At 45.2% G+C, this 18,751-nt stretch overlaps 2 protein-coding genes across 14 annotated transcripts in view; one reads left to right on the top strand and one right to left on the bottom strand.

Annotated features, from left to right (window-relative positions):
- The first annotated feature begins 26 nt into the window (after positions 1-26).
- Positions 27-3,410, top strand: NDUFB9 (NADH:ubiquinone oxidoreductase subunit B9). The gene is made up of 4 exons (XM_042870334.1): positions 27-143; positions 338-530; positions 2,134-2,247; positions 3,172-3,410. Exons 1-4 carry the CDS (start codon positions 58-60, stop codon positions 3,301-3,303), a joined length of 525 nt encoding a protein of 174 aa, XP_042726268.1. The 5' UTR covers positions 27-57; the 3' UTR covers positions 3,304-3,410.
- Positions 3,411-4,796: 1,386 nt separating this feature from the next.
- MTSS1 (MTSS I-BAR domain containing 1) overlaps positions 4,797-18,751 on the bottom strand; it is a 118,439-nt gene continuing 104,484 nt past the window's right edge. For 7 of the 13 annotated variants that reach the window (XM_042870319.1, XM_042870318.1, XM_042870316.1 and 4 more), the window contains 5 exons: positions 12,541-12,660; positions 11,332-11,526; positions 9,537-9,701; positions 9,027-9,189; positions 4,797-7,765 (listed from right to left, as the gene is read on the bottom strand). In XM_042870319.1, the coding sequence (XP_042726253.1) occupies positions 7,068-7,765; positions 9,027-9,189; positions 9,537-9,701; positions 11,332-11,526; positions 12,541-12,660 (1,341 nt within the window). In that variant the 3' untranslated portion in view covers positions 4,797-7,067. The remainder of the gene's footprint in view (positions 7,766-9,026; positions 9,190-9,536; positions 9,702-11,331; positions 11,527-12,540; positions 12,661-18,751) is intronic. The other 6 variants (XM_042870322.1, XM_042870321.1, XM_042870320.1 and 3 more) reach the window with 4 other exon arrangements.

The raw sequence follows: 18,751 nt of genomic DNA on the forward strand, positions 1-18,751 counted from the left end.
GCGGCGCATGCGCAGTGCCGTACCGTCCTTCCCGTCAGCCCCGCAGGTCGGCGAGACATGGCGGCCTACCTGACGCACCAGCAGAAGGTGCTGCGGCTGTACAAGAAGTCCCTGCGGCACTTGGAGTCTTGGTGCATCCATCGGTGAGGAGGGGAGGGCTGGCGCGACGCTGGGAGCGGTGCCGGGCCCGGTTCCTGTGCGCTCGGCGGCCCCGCTGCGTTTTGTCCTTCGTCCTCAGCGCGGGGCGGGGAGCGGCCGCTTCGGCCCAGGGTCTGCGGCCCGGCGCTGCCTGCGTGTGTGACGTTTTGTTTGTGCCTCCCGTGTGCTTAACTTGTAGGGACAAGTACCGCTACTTCGCCGTCCTGCTGAGGGACCGCTTCGATAAGAACAAGGATGTGAAGGACATGGTGAAGGCAACCGAGCTGCTGAGGGCGGGAGAGGAGGAGTTCTGGGCCAACCAGCACCCCCAGCCCTACATCTTCCCCGACTCACCTGGCGGCACGTCCTATGAGAGATACGAGTGCTACAAGGTAGGTGAGGGGCTGCTGCGGTGCTGTGTATGATAGCTGTGCTCCTTTAGGGAGAGGAAAGGGGGGTTGATTGCAGGATCTCAGAATGGCTTTGGGCTGGAAGGGGCTTCAAAGCCCCCCAACCCCTGGCTGCATCCTACCAGCTTGGTCTGCCCATCCGACCTGGTCCTGAGTGCCTCCAGGGATGGGGCACACACAGTTTTGTGGGCAGCTGTGCCAGTGCCTCACCACCCTCTGAGTAAAGAATCTGTGCCTCACATCTAACCTGAAACTTCCCTCCTGTTTATAAGCTCCCTTCAAGTACTGCAGTGCCCCAGTGAGGTCTCCCCAGATCCTTTTCTTCTCCAGATGGAACAAGTACAGTTCTCTCCACCTGTCTTCATAGGAGAGGTGCTCCAGCCCCCTTAATAGCCATCTTAATAGCCTTGCTCTGGACCCTCTAACAGCTCCACATCATACTTTTCTGGGGCCCCCAGACCTGGAGTAGTGCTGCAGGTGGGCCTCGCAAGGGCAGAGAAAGGGGGAAGAATCACCTCTCTCCCTTCTGCCATCCCTCTGTTGGTGCAGCCCAGGATGCTGTTGGCCTTCGGGGCTGCAAGCACACACTGCTCGTTCTGTGGTTTTTCATCTACCAGGACCCCTGAGTCCTCAGCAGTGCTATAATAAGGCTTCAGTGGGGCTGCAGTTTGATTCACCAATATTTCTCTAATACTGTAGTGCTGTAAGTCTTACAGCTCGTGTGGGAGGATCTTGCTGTGCTTGGGTGATCCTTTCACATGGAATTTGCTTCTCTGTCAGCTGTTTTGGCGTTGCTGGACAGCACGTGATCTTTTGGGAAGTGGCAGCTGCCCTGTGGTGGTAGTGATGCTGCCCTTGTGGCACTTGGGCCACGTGACCCTGACCTTGCTCTGGTCTTGCCAGAACTTTGGTATCAGTCAGCCTGGCTTTGGGGAGCTTCTCTTCCCTTAGTCCATCGTTCTTTGAGCATTTTTTAGTAATAGTAAAAATGACCATTTCCCTCGATCCATTGTAGTGCCACATAAGTATTTGAGGTCCATCATATGTTGAGTGGTATGCTGGAAAACAGCAGAAGTGTTCTTAGAACTTGTGGAGTTTGGCTTCCAGCTCCCTTGCTGGGACTGTTCTGTTTAGGAGTGGATAAACAGGGCTCACAGAAAAACACGACATTTTTGCTTTCTTGCCATTGGCTCTTTTAATGCATTACAAGAAGTCAGTACTCATCTAGAGTGTGTGTGCACCCTTTTTCTCTCAAATTTGGAAGAAAGTGGTGACACACAAGGCGATATCTGATCAGCTCCTTACAGATAAGAAGCTACATGAGAGAAAAGAACCTGACATGGATTAAGAGGCAGAAAAAGGAATAAGTGGAAATGGAAGAAGAGAACTTAAGTTTTATGGGCATTAGCATTGGCAGGGGTAATGGTGAGAAAGAATCCAGACAGGAAAAATAAGTATATAAGTCAGGTGATCAGTAATTGGTCAGGTTCAGCTTCATATAGTACACAGTATTTGTAGATTTCATGTATGTTTGTGTGTGTGTATAATAAGACTGTTGTGTTTTGGTCGTGTTTTTTTCTAACAGCTTCCTGAGTGGTGCTTGGATTACTGGCATCCTTCTGAGAAAGCGATGTATCCTGATTACTTTGCCAAGAGAGAGCAGTGGAAGAAGCTGCAGCGGGAAAGCTGGGAGAAAGAGGTCAGTGTTTGCTTGGTGCCAAGTAAAGCTGCTTTAGTGAGCATTTGAGTGACATGTAGCTCTGTTCTTGGAAAATATTTAAAGTGAGAATGCTGAGCACCTGCTGTGGTCTGCCTTAAGCTGTGCTTTGTTAGAACATTTGTCAGTGTGAAATGCTGGCGTGGCTTAAAACGCGTATGCAAATCTCAGCATTATGGCTTCTTCAAGGTTGAGGAGGGAACTGCAAGTTAGAGCTGAACCTGCAGCCCTGGCCAAAAAATTTCTCATCACCTGTTGTAAAGCTCTGGATGCTTTCTGATTGCAGCTTTGTAGATGACTTGCACCAATTTGCATCATGTTGGAATCTAGGCAACTTAAATGGAACTTCTATTGGGCAAAGTTAATAGAATAATTAAAATGTAGAGAAATAATTGAATTGTATGTATTGTGGTGCTTTTATGAGAATTAACACAGTGGCAGCCAGCACTTAACACTGCTTATAGAAACCTACATTAATAACACCTGTGGGGCTGCAGGGGGCATGCAGAAATGGGTTTCCTTCTGACTTGTATAGAAGGTTTTTAGGACTTGAAATTAATGGTAGCTTTCAAAGCAGCAAGAGAACGCAGTCTATTTAATTTATTAATGCTAGACATAAATTATAAGAAAATAATGACCTTTTAAGTAAAAACCCGCCTGTGAACCACTCTTCACTCTTGAAAATTCTTTCTTAGTTAGGTAATAGGAGCCTGCAATGCTTACTGAGTTTGTCAGTGAATAGTGAGAAGCATTAAACCTGTCAGTCGGCCAAAGGCCTTGCTGGTGTCCTTTCCTCCCAAAACAGGGATCAGTTCCACCTGCTGCTGGGGTGCTGAAAACTGCAGTATTGAAAAGAGATTATCTGTACCAAAGTGGTTTGTTTTTGTTTTTTTTTTTGTCTTCTAGGTGAAGCAGTTAGAAGAAGAAACTCCAGCTGATGGCCCAAAAACTGAAGCTTTGCCTCCTGCTCGCAAGGACGGGCATCTGCCACCACTGTGGTGGCATTATGTGACAAGACCCCGTGAACTTCCCATGTGAAAGCATTACTGCATGCAGCCATTGGAGAGATAGATCTCCATTAGGCAGAAGGTGTGCCAGTGAACATATTACTGTAATGCATAATAAAGCCAACTGAAGTGAAACAAGGCATTTTTGATACGCTGTTCTGTTGCAGCATGGATGCGCTTCCAGTCTGTGCAGTGTAGAATAGATGACTTAGAGTCAGCACTGACCGCCAGCAAAGGAGTCTTCATGGGATACTGACACCAGTGATTTTTAGAACACTGAATGGTTACTGGAACTTATTTTGCAGCTTTCATGGGAAGCTGGAAAAACTCCTGAGACTGAAAAAGTGGCCGTGTAAATTTGTGTTCCCAGTGAAAGAACGTAAGCCTAACGGGGCAGGAGAAGCAGACTTACTGGGGAATGGGATCCAGCTATAAGCGACTGAACACACAGCGACTGAGGCTGGAGCCCATTTCCCACTGTGGAGAAGGTGGGAGGGAAGTGGGCCTGGATGTAAAATTAATGAGCAACCTGTACCAGACTGATACCTTGGACTGTGCTGTTAAATACAGGCATTTGTGCTATAGGTGGAGCTCTGACGTAATGCTAGCAACACACGTAGCCTTTGGCTGCTTTTGGAGTGAGCGTTTTTCAAACCTTGCTGGAGAATAAGGACTTACTGCCTGCCCTCCCTAACTCAGTGCTTATACAAGCTTCCAGCTGTTGTTATGGACTAAATGTCTTCAGCTTTGCAGTTCAGCACATCACTCATCTCTCACCTGTTCACCTACTGGGCACAGAGCTGCTTTGTTCCAACCTTGGGTGCTGTGCAGGTGTTTGTACAGTGAGCATTCCAGGGTTAGGGGGTTTTAATACAGGCTCTCCAATAGCAGAATGTCACTTGGCTACATTACAAGTGCCAGTTTGCTTCAGAGGCCACTTGTACTCACCTGAGTATAAAGGCCACAAACAGATGCAGGCAGAAGTCATGAGGAATACAAACTCATGGGATGAAACCCTGCTCAGTGTCTGACCTGAGCAGTCAGCAGACATCCCCCTCTCCCCCTCTCCCCCCCTCACTTCTGTTTGAGCAAATGTCAGCTCACAAACACCCTGTTCCCTCTGCCTTGCTATCCCCCCACATCCTGTATTTTGCTTGCTCATCTACTAACTACGTAAGAAGGAATGCAAACAGCAAATAGTTCATGTGTGATTTTGCCCCTCCATCACAATCAACCAACCGCTTTGTTGCTGTAGGACAGAGCAGGAGTCCCTCCTGACTTCTGCAGTCTCCTCAGATGGTCTGGCTGCCCCCCTTACCCCAATGGCTATTCCAAAAGGCAGCACTGATGGTTGGACTGGATTATCTCAGTGGTCTCTTCCAACTTTAATGAACCATTCTATGATTTAAAGGCTGAACAAATCCAAGTCCTCATTGCCCAGAGGTGCTGGGGAGGCACTGGAAATGCACAGAGGTGACAGCAGCACCCTACAAGCAGAAGACTTTAAGAAGTGAAATACAGAAGTTTTCCAGCAGTTCTTTATTTATAACATAGGCTTAAGCAATCATTACAATGTAGAAGGGAGGCACACTTACAGCAATTATTTATACCAGTTTAGAACAAAAAACTGCACAGGGAGAGGTCAACTCTCAGTACAAACTAGCAACTAAACCACAATAATTTACCATTAGAAACATTTTATTTTTCAGCTGTGACACTGCTTTTACAATATGCAAAAACACAAACAATAGAACTATCCAAAGTGTTTTGTCACGTTCTTTCTACATTGAATTTGGCAACATTTTATATTAAATTTTACCGATGATGCTAACGTTTAAGAACTAAACAAGTGAAAAGCTGTACTCGGGTACAGTTACATCCATTTATTTCAAAGGTTTAAATAACACGTTTAACTACTGAGATTATCTCCTAGCAGTTTTTGTTTATGCAAAAACCATCTCGAAGCCTCATTTGCACAATGCATCAGCTACTGGATCAGGGCTGGTGGGCCACACCACAGGCACTACCGTTCATTATAATCTGTAATAAGGAGCTTGTTTTTCAAAGAAAGGAAGGTTTAATACTCTCTAAGGATCATGCCTTTTTTTCTTTTTTATTTTTTGCTGTCAAGCCATAACAAAAAAAAAAAAAAAAAAGGAAAAAAAAAAAAAGAAAATAAAGGTCAGCAACCACAGCAGTGTCAAATGTTATATAGAACACAGTGACCACACAGTTACTAGAAGTTCACATCCAATGCAGTTACGTTTTAAAGCATGAGAGGTTGTGGAAGCAAGTCTAGAGCCAAGAGAAATCTGCAGGGCGTTGGGTGGAAGCTGCCTGTTGGAGCAGCTGGCAGCTGCAGCAGCCTGCTGTCCATGGGTGGCTCTGCTGGGGGTGGGCAACTGCAGCCCACAGCGTTGGCTGTGCGCTCCGAGCAGCTGCAGCGCCCCGCGGTGTGCATATTTCTGTCAGCTATAGAGAACAGGTATTGCAGCAAGAACTTACTTTTACTTTAAGGAAAAAACCCAAGTCTGAATAATTCTATCAACAGCGATCCAAAAAACGAGACTTAAAGTACAAAAAAAGAGAATACAGCGGTCAGACTCCCGGTATTATCAAATAAAAAACGGCGTATCTCCCCACCCCCCAACCCTTCAGCCCCTTTTTTCGGTATTTAAGAAAAGCCAATCGACTGCCATTTAAAAGAAGGTAAGAAAAACAAGCCCCTGTAGTGGAAAGGAACATTTGCAGTTTAGTAGACCACAAGCTGCTTACGCCTGTCAAATCCTTTTCTCAGAATATTTGGGCTTCCCAAGGTGCCCAGCCTGCTGGGCACGGTCAGAAAAAGGCATTTTGATAATATCTAAGAACTCCCTGCTTGCTGTTTAGAATCATTTTCACCTTTGTAACTGCCTTCAGCCTGTTGTCCTTGTTTGTATTCGGTGAGAGGATGGGAGGAACAGAAGGTGAGGGCGGAGGAACTGAGCCTACACAGTGATGGCTGCATGCATGTGACTGAGAGTTGGTGCTGTGCAGTCAGAAGGAAATGTGGCAAAAAGAAAAACAACAGTCTTTAAAACACCCTACGGAAACAAAACACTGCAATCCAATATGGCTTATTCTGATGCATTTACCATGAAGCTACCAGTAATTACTCCTACTAGGCTACTTTTGTGCAACAGCATCTGCTATTTTGATGGCATCTCCCTCCCCCCCTACACCCAAATACTCTACCAACTGCAGGTTTCTTCCTTGCATTATATATTGCTTTCATTGTCAATTTTTAGTCCTGCTCTTCAAACCTCCTTTTTTAACACTCGAATGAGGATCTGTTCCTCACTGCTCGACTTAAACTTTACAGTAAGTCCCGCTGTTTGCTTTTTTAACCTCACTATTACAAGGCGCTCTACAAAAGCTTGCAAAAAAGCCAGATTCTCATTAAATCCCTTTGCTGAAGTTAAACTACTCAACATTTTTTTTTCTCCTATGATTTAAAACTTTACAAAGAGTTATAAAAAAGGTAAATGGGATTTGGCACCTTCAGAAAAAATTAAAAGTGTAACTTAGATCAAAAAAATGTGGAAACAAATCACTGTTATTTACAAATTAAAACACCAGTGAAGATTATGTCTTACTACGCTCTTTCACCATGGTTTCTCTTTCAGAGTACTGTCAGACCGTCTGTTACCGAGGATCTTAAGAAATTCATTGATTACGGATCGGAATGGATCAGACAAACTACTTTTCCTCCCAGTTCCTTCTCGGCGGCGTGGTACTCTGGCAGCTGCTTCGCTCCTAGGAAATACGAGGTGCCGAGCGATCGTTGGTGGTCGTCTTCTTCAGCTTGACGCCGCGCCGGATGGCGTTCAGCATGTCTTCTCCTTGCGGGACGTCCCCAGGGCTGAGGTCTCCGGCGTCGAGCTCCTGCTGACCTGCGGGCGCCAGGCTGCTCAGGCCGTCCCGCTCGCTTTCCTCCCCCTCGCTCTCGGGAACCGCTGGCCTCTGCTCGTCGGCAGCGCCCAGTTTCTGGCTTGACGGCGGGGGGTTGACAGACGCTTGTCCGCTCCATGAGGAGGAGGGCATGCTGGGGACGCTCTGCCCGCCGTCTCCTGCTGCTGGGGACTCGGGACTTTGCTCGGGACACTCTTCAGTCCCAGCGAGGACGCCTGGCAGCCCCCCTGGGATATCGGGGACGGTCGGTGTTTTGACGGGGATCACCGGCGTCTTGATGGGGATCGGACCCGCCCCTATGGTGCCACGTCTGACGGAAGGTTTGGTGGAGGGGGTCCGCCTGATGGTGGCGACGCCAGGGGTGACGATGACCGGTCCGAGTGTGGTTGGCAGACCTGCAGTGGAAGCGGGACGCTTGGTCTGAAACATTCTGCGATAGGACTGACTAATGTCGCTGTTTCTTGGGATGGTGGAAGATTTGTCAAACTCTTGTTGTTCTGCCTCCTGGTCACCACTCACAGAGAAATAATCATAATCTGAAACTGATGCCAAATGACACAGTTAGAAACAAACTGGAGAAGACTACTGAGTCACGTCACTTACTCCGAATGTGTTATGCGTTATGTGTGTTTGCACATAACCAAACCAGGAGGCCAACACCAATGAAGGCAGGTCTCTCCTCCATGAGGAAGAAGTCTGAAACATGGTGACCAAGATTCTCACACCGCGTGGCTGAGGCCAGGCACCCTAAATCTGCAGCCTGCCCACATCCCTCATGACAGAGAACAAGAGCTGTACACATTCAGTACCTTTTCTAAAAGGAACTAATAAAGCAACAGAGACTCGGAGTGTGTTGCCTGTGTTAAGGTTCCAAAACCAGCATCCTACAAACCATATGTTACCACTTGTAGATACAAAAGCTTAGAAGAGTCAGCAACAAAAAGTGTGCTTTAGAATAGGCAGTGGGTGGCTCAGGGGATGGTATGCCAACATTTCAGCAACAGATTTGATTATTCTGCAAACAAAGTAAATCCCAGCTTTGAAAACACAACCTAAGCTGTAATAATTGCACTGGGTTCCCTTCCTTCCATGTAAATGTTCAGCCAAGCTGGGCCCTCTGCAAGCCCCATGGCACCCTGCAATTGCACAGATCTCAGCTGAGCAAACAACATGGTTTGCTGAACTGTAAACACAAAACTCAGTCCCTCTCAGATTGCTGCTGGATCTGAGATGGCACAAAGCCCAACACGTTACTGCACCTTCCTGTTTGCCCAAGTGAAGGTCTCCAACAAATTCCTTTTTCCAGCTACAGCCATTTCTGTTTGTGTAGGAAATAAAAGGTCACAGAATAGAAATGAGAACAGAATCAGAGCACTGACAGAACAAGAAAGCAAAGCTCACAAGTACAGTTTTGCTAAGAAAGTAGTTTGAAAAGGATACTCCTACCACAAAAACCTGCCTCATTCCACTTACCCCATTAAACCTAAATCCAGAACTTCCTTTAAAACTCTATCTTGGTAGCATCCTTAAACTAAAACTCATTCTAGGAATGTACAAGAAAATAAGTGTGTTCAGCACACTATGCAGAAATCCAGAATTCTATTTAATTACAAAATCCAGGCTGCATTCCGGGCTGGAAGAAACTTTGCAATAGCGATGTTCACCCCTTCCCTGAAGCTGACTGTAAAGCCAGTGACGGCTGCTGGAATACAGCTCCTCACTGCTGGGGGTGGAGCGCACGAGGGCTGGAAGGCTTTGAAAGAGAATAGCTCTTGGATGGCACATCAGTTCAGGGCTGGGTACCTTGAGATGGGATCGTGTCCTCTGAACAGCACGGAGTTGTGGTCTGGGTGCTGTAACCACTGGAGCACTGCAGGGAATCCCGACTGCTCCTCTGGGTGTCGAGCTGCAGGCCTCTTGTCAGAGCGAGTGCCAGCTCCTCGCAGGGCTCCATTTCCTCACCCTGCTGGTTGCACACAGAAAGGAGATTCATTACATACAGGTTTGGTCAGTCTTCACCAGTTTTTAGCCGTTCTTTCTCCCAAGCAAAGCTTGTCACCATCACAATCCAAGAGGACTGTATCCAACCCTTCACTTAGGCTTAAGAACAGGCACCTCTTTGGCTGCCATTGCCCTGCAAATGCCAACAGCCCAACAGCATATTCTTTCACATCCACACAACTTCCACTGCCCGCATCACCGCCACACCAGTCCCACTTGCTGGACAAGTATTTGCCAAGATAAGGCACGTCAACAAAACCGGCACGTCCACTTCCTCTGCACGAAAAAGCACATTCAAAATCAGAGCCTCACCCTTGTGGCAGCCGACACCGTCATGCTCCGAGGTCTTTGGGCCTCCTCGGCTGGGACAGGTGGGCCGCTCTGAGCTCCGCCATTGAGATCTGGCTCGCGCTTCTCCTTCCGGCGCTGCAAAGTGTTCACCACTGGCTGATCGTATGGGCCTGGTTTGGCCCAGTCCTAGGGAAACGCGCTTGTTAGTGATAGCTTTCCTGCGTAACTGGGCTATGAGCACAAATATAACAGTGCAAAAGGGCAATTTTAAGGCTGCAGATGATGCATCAAACTGGATATGCCTTTCTGAACAAGGCCATACATTAATTGATCTTGATGATATTTAAATTTTTTCACTTACAAAACCTATTTCCTTTATTAAAGGAAACCTAAATTTCCTATTCTACCTAAGCTTTTTTCAATGAAGTTATTTAGTATTTTAACATTACTGCTTTCTCTAAATGAAATACCCCTGTGTGAAAGCCTGTATTTTCAGAAATTCAAGTGCAGAGGTCACAAGCACACAGCACAAAATACACATAAAGGTCCAATCAGCAATGCTAGATGTACACAAGTTCTGGTACATTCTTACACGTCTACAGTTTAAATTAGGCCTGAGCAGATTTTTGATACATCGGAGATTACTCTGAGCAATCTCTCAGTTTACTTAATGGCTGAATTCTGGTTCATAGTAATGAGCTGTACTGAAGGAAGACTGACAGTTTTATTAACGCATGCAGAACTGTGCTTTGCCTAGACAGCTGTGTCTCTGCTGTAAGCATTTTGCTGTAAAATGCACTGGCAAAGAGCTTCTAGCACAGACACAACCAATGACACAGAAGCCCTGCAATCACTGTGGCCAACTTGTGTTTATGTCTCAGTCTCCAACTGCTGGAGAGATAAGTGAGGGGTCTGCAACAGGGCATCTCAATTTACACATAAGAAGGTCCCACAGTGCGTATGTAGCATCATGTAAGCATCCACAGGCATCGAGGACCTGTGCAGCACTACCAGCTGCATTCCAGCAGCATGAAACTTCAGGGCAACAGACAGGAGAGCTGGTTCCCCTCCTCCAGGGCACTGCTCCGTAGGGAAGTGCCTGGCAGGGATAAGTCCATGCTCTGGCAGGGCAGAGACATCCGGATGTGGAGGGAGATCCTCACAGATCCAGCTATGGCAACCGACAGAAGTTGCTGCACTCTGACAGGTTCTGTGGTCTCACCCGAGACAACAGAACAAGCTGTGGGAGCTCTTTCAGCCTGTGGCAGCAAAGTTAAGGCAGCTGCAGTCACTGCTGGGCTCCACCTGGTGCCAAGTAACTTCTGAACCCACTCCAGCTAGACCTACAAGAGCACGCTGCCTATGGCCTAGGGGGGGCCAAGGCCAGCAACTGCAGGGAGAGCACTGTGTTGTTCCACAAGTGATTTCACCACACAAGCTGGGTGCCAAGCCTGTACTTCTCTGCCCAACTGAGAGCTTTGAGGACACTCACCACACTCTATGCTTGCTGAATGGAGCCCAGAGTGCTTTCAACAATGCCAGATTTGTTCCAGCGCTAAACTGTTCCTTCTTACCTCACTGTTATCAGCCTTAATATGTTTTACTTAATGCATTTTAGAAAGTGTCAGAACAGACAAGGTCATTCAGAAATATTCAGTACTGGATTTTAGCTGATTATCACCATGCAGTGCCCATTCAGAGCCATTTTCAACAGAGCAAATCAACAGTAATTACAGGGATTGAAAGGTAGCAACACCCGCTGTGCGCACACTCAGTATGAGGAGGTGAGGACTGCCACAACAAAAGGAACACAAACCTTCCAGCTAGGGATCTTAGATGATGGCAACATGCCTGGCCCAATGGTGTAATAATGAACGTAGTCTGGAAGGAGGGCTGAGGGAGCCCGAGTCCACGCGCGGGAGACAGGCGGGAAATGAGGGAAAGGACCTGCACCAACTGAAGCTACGGATGGGTCACTTGATAAACTACAGTGATAAAACCCATTAGACAACTGGAAATGAAACAAATAAACAAACAAAAACAGAGAAATTAATATAAACAGAATGAATATGAAAATACACTATGACTCTGACACTCTAGGGAGAAAACTGTATCTTAAAATAATTAAAAAAAAAAAAAAAGATCTTAGCTTTGCCGCAAATAAACAACAGAAAATTGATACAATGCTTGGTTCAGAACTGAGATTGCTTGAAAATTGTTACTTGGCATAACAAATTTCAGACACCAATCCAGCAGTCATTGTCTCCAGGCTAAGCAGCATTGCCTTCTGTCCGTGAAAGTGGCACACTGGGACAAGCTTTGGCAATTTAGTTAGTCTGCAGGCATAAAAACAAAACATTTCCAATACTGAAGGTGTTTGCATTGGTGGCATTTAATCTATGTAGGCGGACAGAGAGGAAAAGCACACTGCCTTTGAAAATGACATGATCTGGCCGTGTGATGACATGGAAGGGGAAAAAAAGAAAAAACCCAACAGCAAGGATTTACCAGATGAGAATGGACACCATGCTCACTTCCTCCTCTGGTTGTGAGGGTAAACCCCATAATTTACTCCAAACACGTTCTGGCACAGAGTTTCGTATTTCTTTTGGTTTTCTTCAGAAACACACCCCAATTGCTTGGCATTACACATGCTATCTAATGGGAGAGAGTGGAGAAGCCACCAATAGTAAAACATGGCCAAGACGCCCTTCGTCAGGCAACCAGCTGGTTTGGGCAGCATTCCACAGTCTCCTTCAACAGAAAAGGTGGACACCGAGATTTTCTTAGAACATTAATCTCTGAAAAATGTCCAATTTGCAATGTCCTCCTAGCACGCCTTTTAAGGTGTCTCTGTGGTTCATTCAAAGAGATTGAATTTTAAGGGAGTGTGCAGTAGTTCCTATTCTCATCTTCCCGGAGAAGAATCCTGGCTGTGTCCCATGAACATTTTTTTTGTCCAAAAGTTGCTGGGTTTGGATAACAAGCTAGCAGGTTTGTATGTCTTTGAGATGAAGTTTTTCACCTTATCTGTGGAGGCCCAAGCCCCCATGGTGGAGCCTGAGCTGACTGAGGTGGGGGAACTGCACTCGCTCACTGACTGGCAGGTTTCAGAGGCTTCAGAAGAGGCAGAGCTGGACGAATTCTGCAGCGTAAAACAGCACCACAACGCAGGGAAAGGATACACAAGCCGTCAAAAAGAAAAAAAAAAAAATACAAACAAAAAAGAAAGACAAAAAGCACATAAACAAAGACACACAGAGGAGAAGGGGAAGGATGAGAGAAGCAGAGGGTTAGGGTTTAAATAAACAATTAGAAACTGCTCAAAACCATTGCTAGTGTTCAGGAAATCTACACCAAAACAAGCCAACTGCTTAGTGAGAGAACTTGCCACACTGCTTGAGAATGAGGGATCGGTCTCAACCCCTCATTACATCTCAGCATCTCAATTCTGTTAGCTGTCTCAGAACAAGAAGCTGAATGGACCGATGGTCCAACCATGCAATTTACCAAGTCAACTGATTCATACGAAAAGCAGATTGTCAGTACTTGAAAGACAAAGTTTAGATTGAAAACATGGAGCAGCAAATGTCACATTCACAAGTTCTTAGATTTTCTGACCCGCAATAGTGCTTGTGAAAAGTTTGTCTGAGTTCAAATATTATAGAATAGAGAAAGAAGCAATACTCACCAGATTGGACGTTTCCAAAATCTGTATGCATGTGCCTCTGTGGGGAGTATGCATACACCCAGAGCACTGACTCAAGCTTTTCTGCCCAACAGTCAAAAGGAAGGTGCATGTACTTTGTTGAGTGCATAAATGGTGGCACGTGCTTGCCAGCTGCTTCCTCTTATCAGCAGAGATGGAAAATATCAGGGGCTTGGACAGAGAGGGAAGGAAAATGCAGGACACCGAATGTCCAATAAGCAGCTCAAACACTCAGCTTCTTACAAGGAACTTCTCTGCCACTTTTCAGTGCATGCCCCTATGTGCATTCACTGCTGGAACACCTCCACAAAAGCAGGTGACGCACCTACAGACAGGCCTCACTCCGAGATGAACAAGCTTGTGGAATGTTTTACTAACTGCAATCGGCATCACCATCAGTAGGGATGTGCATACAGGTCCAAGGGTGCATTCAGAACCAAGGGCTCTGAAATGGTCAAGGACATCAGAAGAAAGATCAGCACAGCCCTGAGCTCTGTTCACTTCCAGGAAATGCAACACTGGCAACAATAATTCATCCTTTTGTAGTCCAAGACCTGTGAAGAAAACCTATCTAAGGATATCACCAACATTTTGTCACACCTGAGAGAATGGCAAGGAATCCAGAAACGTGTTCTTGTATACAGGATTGTGTAGCAGCACCTCAGTTTTCAACAAAGAACATTTTGAACAGGGAGGGAAATCTCGACTGAAATAGAACCTAGGAAGAGAGCTTGGAGTGAGCCTGCAATAAAATGGTACCTGAATGAGTGGCACTGTAGAACAATCACCAGTGCTGACAGCCAGAAATTGGCTCTATGCTCACTAGAACCTACATATAAAGAATGTATGTATTGCTAACTGCCTACATAAAAGGAGATGCCAATCTCCCAAGACAGAACACTGCTGTTGTAAGGGTTTCGGTGAAGACTACCAGGGCTGTTGAAAAGCATCCTGGAATTTTTAGTGAACTGCGGATTTAAGTAAGAGCTGTAAAAGTTTGCAAAAGCTGCTAAAAAAAAAAGACAAAAAGAAAGTATGTAACGTAGAGGATTATGTTTTACACATAATGCACACCCTACCTTGTGCTGACATCAGATCAGATCTGCATGCACTGTGGCAACTGTATGTATGTACCTGTGGGCTCAGCAAACAGGCTGGTATTCAAAGGGTGGTACGATGTCCTTTCAGCTCAAAACTTTACCTCAGAGAGTTGAGATGAATATGAGATCAGAAAAACCTAGAGTGCTTATGGCTCATAAGGAGGAAAGTGAAATGTATGCCATGGGGTACTCGATACGCAGTGGTTCGACTCTGCTTAACCTGCTGCCTTCTTGATTGAAAGCAACATCTTTTATACGAGAAATATTTCTGAAAATAAGAACTTTAACAAGCCTGAGTTGCAGATGACTTCACCTTCAAACGTAACTATGGTGCATTAGATGGAGATAGCCTATTTTTAATGTTCTTAAAATCAGTTTTTAAAGTAAACCTCCAAGTTCTGCCTGCCCAAGTCCTGGACTGCTCAGCAAAAGAAGCTGATTGAGATTGCTCACCATGAGAACACCTATACTACCAGTGTCAGATTGGGGGCAGGAAAAAATAAACCTGAGAACAGTATTTCAGAGAGCATCTTCTGAAACCTCATGCTTATGACCCAAAAGAACTGTTGGAAGACTGTCTGCGTACGCTGCACATGACAGGATGGACAGGAAAGGATGTGAGTTCCACATGCTGTGTTGTTGGTTTCTCCGTATGACCCACTGAAGGGAGAATTTGAAGTTTACACACAATACAGTATTCTTATTCACAAGCCAGAAGTTTAAGGAGATTATGCTAAAAAATGATAGTGATAAAAATGGGTCATAAATGCGGTTTGCTAGCAGTGGAGCTCCTATGGTCAGCAGACGGAAAAAGATTAAAAATACAAGTCCTGAAGATGCAAAGATTTGTTCAACTTATGTGATGTGTGGCAGAAATGATTGGAAATGGTGAACTTCTGAATTGAAGTGATTCCAAGGTGAAAGAAAGGCTCTCACACCAAACTCAGTGTGGTCATTTAAATGGCAAAGGATGAGCCAAAATATCATGGGTAAACACCCTGATAGTTGAAGGAAATGCAAGATGTGGTGGTAGGGAAACTGGATCTCTTCATCTTGAGAAATTCCCAACATAGAACAGAACAGGAAGCCTCATGTCTTGCTAAAAAAGGATTCAGTCAGCAAGAAATTGATGGGGATGGAAGAATACTGAGCTCCTGGGGGAAAAGCATAGAGAAAAAGAGCGGGCGCAGGCAAAATGCTGCCTGGATCAGACTGCAGAAACAGTCCTGACTGGCTGAGAGGATCTGACTGTGCAAAGCACAGACCACCCTTCATTCCTTAGCAGAAAGTACATGAGTGGCTGAGAACAGAAACTGCACGGTTACTGCTTGGGCAAAAGGTCTCCAAACTTGAGTGCTTGCTGCAGATGCACGCACACAGGCAACACAGGGCTGAGCAGTTCTGCTTCACATCCCCTGGAGTGAGCAATGCAACTCTGGCTTTTTTCAGTTCATTTTAGTTTATCCCTTTTAAAAATGATTGCTTAATTTGAACGGTTTTTAAAATTAGTTCTTTCATTTTAGCTACTTTAATCCTGGGAGGTTATTTTTTTCCCACAGCTGTGATAATGGTGGTTCTGCTCAGCTCCTAGATCACCTCTTCTGAGAAAACTGCATGTTTTCTGATGTGTCCCTGATGTTAACTGTACCAGCAGAAAGTTAAAACTGCTCTGCACAGCAACAAGCAATCCCTCAGATGTACGTTCTGTATGTGCAGCATGGTATTTGGTCTCTCACACACTCTTCCAAGTTCTTGGATTATCTGTTTCCTTTGTTTGCTATGCTCTCTATCCAAACACAGCATTGCTTTCTTAACCCTTCCCTTCCTCCTGTACTAGACTGCTCCTGGGCAAGAGTTTCCCAGGAGACCAAACTCTAATGAAGAGCCAGGCCCGATGTCCCTCTGCAATCAGCAAAAGACACATCAGTTACATTTCTGAAAGCTAAGCACGGGGACTCAAGGTCACCTCCTCGGCCTGTCTCATCTCCAGAAGCGAGGAACTACTCACTTCTTCTTTCTAGCTAGGGACAAACCCTTGAGAAACTTAATTTTGAAAAATGATGTTTAGGAAAAGCAAGTGCCTGGTGAAACTGATAGATGCATTTATTTCTATAACATTTTTTTGTGGTTCAATCTAGGAACATATGGTAATTTATATGGACAACTGAATAGCTGCAACGGTATATTTTCCCTATTCCACCCTCAAGCTATTTCAAGCAATGAAATTTCCTCAAAAGTAGAATCTTCTTAGTTTTCACGCGGAAGCAAATTCACCTCTGGTTTCCCTCTACCTTACTGTTAAAGGGAAAATGATTTCCAGAATATTCCAGCAAGAAAGAGTCAGTTCTCTGCTGTCTGACTAAATGAACAGTTTGTTGCTTTTCTCCCCTCCTCTTTAATACACTTCTTTCTCTCCCCTCGCTTTCACTTGTCAAGTCATTAGCAGCCTCTAAAATCCAGCTCTATAATCACTTTCTATCTGATGAAAATCACCGTGAGTGCTCGCTGCAAGCCCAGCCTTCTACTGTCATCTCCTTAACAGAGACTTAATGGCACCATCAGCATGCCACCTCATCTCAGATCCTCAGCTTGAGTACTGCACAGGGCACAAATGGTCAAACAGCACCAACCACACTGGACTTTCATTTATACTCTCTGCTCCCAGCAGAAGATCTTCCAAGGGCTTTACAAGGTTTCAGCACATGCAAAGGGCAACGCTGACCAAGGCTGACCTCACATCTGGCATTTAGAGAAACCTTTCACCTGCAGAAAGAGATCTGCAATGCTTTTCATCCAGCTGCACTTGCTTGATAAAGCATTTCGGAAGAGCCCCTTCTAAATGCGCAGCTATCTGTTAGAGGCTAACCCTTTCACTCCCAGTGATGTCAAGCATAATGCTGCAGAGAATATTGGGGAATACTGCATACTCAATTAAAAAGAATAATCATTCCTTTTCTTTCTTTCTGTGCAGAGTATGATGTAAAGACTGTAAAGACTAGTCAGCAATTGTAGGCCTGTTCATTTTGACAGTCATCTCTCCTCTGGCACAGCCTGCATCTTGTTCAAATCCCTGCTTATTTCTTCTTTCAGATTTAATCATTTATCTGTTATTTTGAATGAACTCAGATTAATTTTCAGTATAGGTGAGAGCATAAAAGCTTCATGTAGATCACACAGTCCCACTCCCGTAATTCAGGGATTTTATGTGGCTCCTTTTTACTGTCTTTTAAAATCCATTATTAAAAGAAAATGGGCCTTGTCCTAAAAACTACTGCTGCTAGCAGATGCCACAGCATGTAGCTAGCAAGCATCAGCAAAGTGTCCACCTGCACAAGATAAATGGCTCTTAATTTCCTTCGTTGATCCCAAAGCTTGCTTTTCTGCTTCCTCAGTGTCACTACCAGAAACAATGACATCAGTGTTTCAGAAACAGCCGGCAGCTGCCACCACTGCTCCTCCCACCCACCACCCAGCCTCAAATCACAACCCCAAAAGGAAGTTCTGTCAGTTGGTTAGAGACACACAACACGAAATAACGCTGTAAACTGAACAGCTTCTCAGTAAGCTCACGATCACAATTATCTGTCAGCACAACACACACATATTTTACTTAGTGCTGAACATACAAAGCGAGACACTTAAGCAGAGATGAAGCGGCCAGGCAATGATCTGTTACCTTTTCCTCTGCGTAAAGGTAGACAGAACTAGAGACACACAGAGCACATATCTATTTGTTATACCAACACACTACACTTGTCAAGTCAACGCCACACTGCTGCAGCCTTCTACAGCTCACGAATAGCTCAAGTGATGCTTGGATCAGTTTGCAACTTTATGGATAGTTTCTAAAATGAAGTGAAAGCGTATGAACTTAGCTGGTGTAGATCAGCGTGACTCCATCGACTTTCAGGATGTTCTGCCAGCTGATACCGGCCTAAGTTCTCTCCCTTGTTTAACAGGGGAACTTGCAAAGAGAGGTGTTGGGTTTTTTCCATGCTAAGGGCAATTGCAAAGTTACATCCTCATCAGCAAACACAGCACCATCATGTAGATTACCACCCTTTTATGCAGGTGCAGTGGATACTATGAAAATCAGAGATGATGCTAGCATGTATAACCAATGTACGTATCTTAAAAGTCAACTTCCTTACCTTGTTACTATTCCAGTTTACTTTATTATTGCTCATTTACTTTTTTGCATTTCACTTAGGTTAGCCATAGCCAATCTAAACAAAACATTCATTTTATTAGTGTGCACAAAGTTCTTCAGGTTGTCATCTATAAAAACAATGCTGATGTGTCCAGACTGCGGACAGCTGTAGATGTATTCATTTGAAAACAAAGCATTTTTATTAAATGAAAGAGTTAAGTATATAGAAAGAAAAATGCTGAGCTTCTCTCAAGAATATGCCCCAGGCCTACATGAA

Source organism: Lagopus leucura, unplaced genomic scaffold (genome assembly GCF_019238085.1).
Source record: "Lagopus leucura isolate 7727_CA_CO unplaced genomic scaffold, USGS_WTPT01 Super-Scaffold_100002, whole genome shotgun sequence".
NCBI lineage: Eukaryota > Metazoa > Chordata > Aves > Galliformes > Phasianidae > Lagopus > Lagopus leucura.

Excerpts from the sequence above, each read along its gene's own strand:
- NDUFB9 (XM_042870334.1), top strand. The coding sequence starts at position 58 with ATGGCGGCCTACCTGACGCACCAGCAGAAGGTGCTGCGGCTGTACAAG. Across the intron at positions 144-337 it reads GAGTCTTGGTGCATCCATCG|GGACAAGTACCGCTACTTCG; the intron begins GTGAGGAGGGGA and ends CTTAACTTGTAG. Across the intron at positions 2,248-3,171 it reads GGGAAAGCTGGGAGAAAGAG|GTGAAGCAGTTAGAAGAAGA; the intron begins GTCAGTGTTTGC and ends TTTGTCTTCTAG.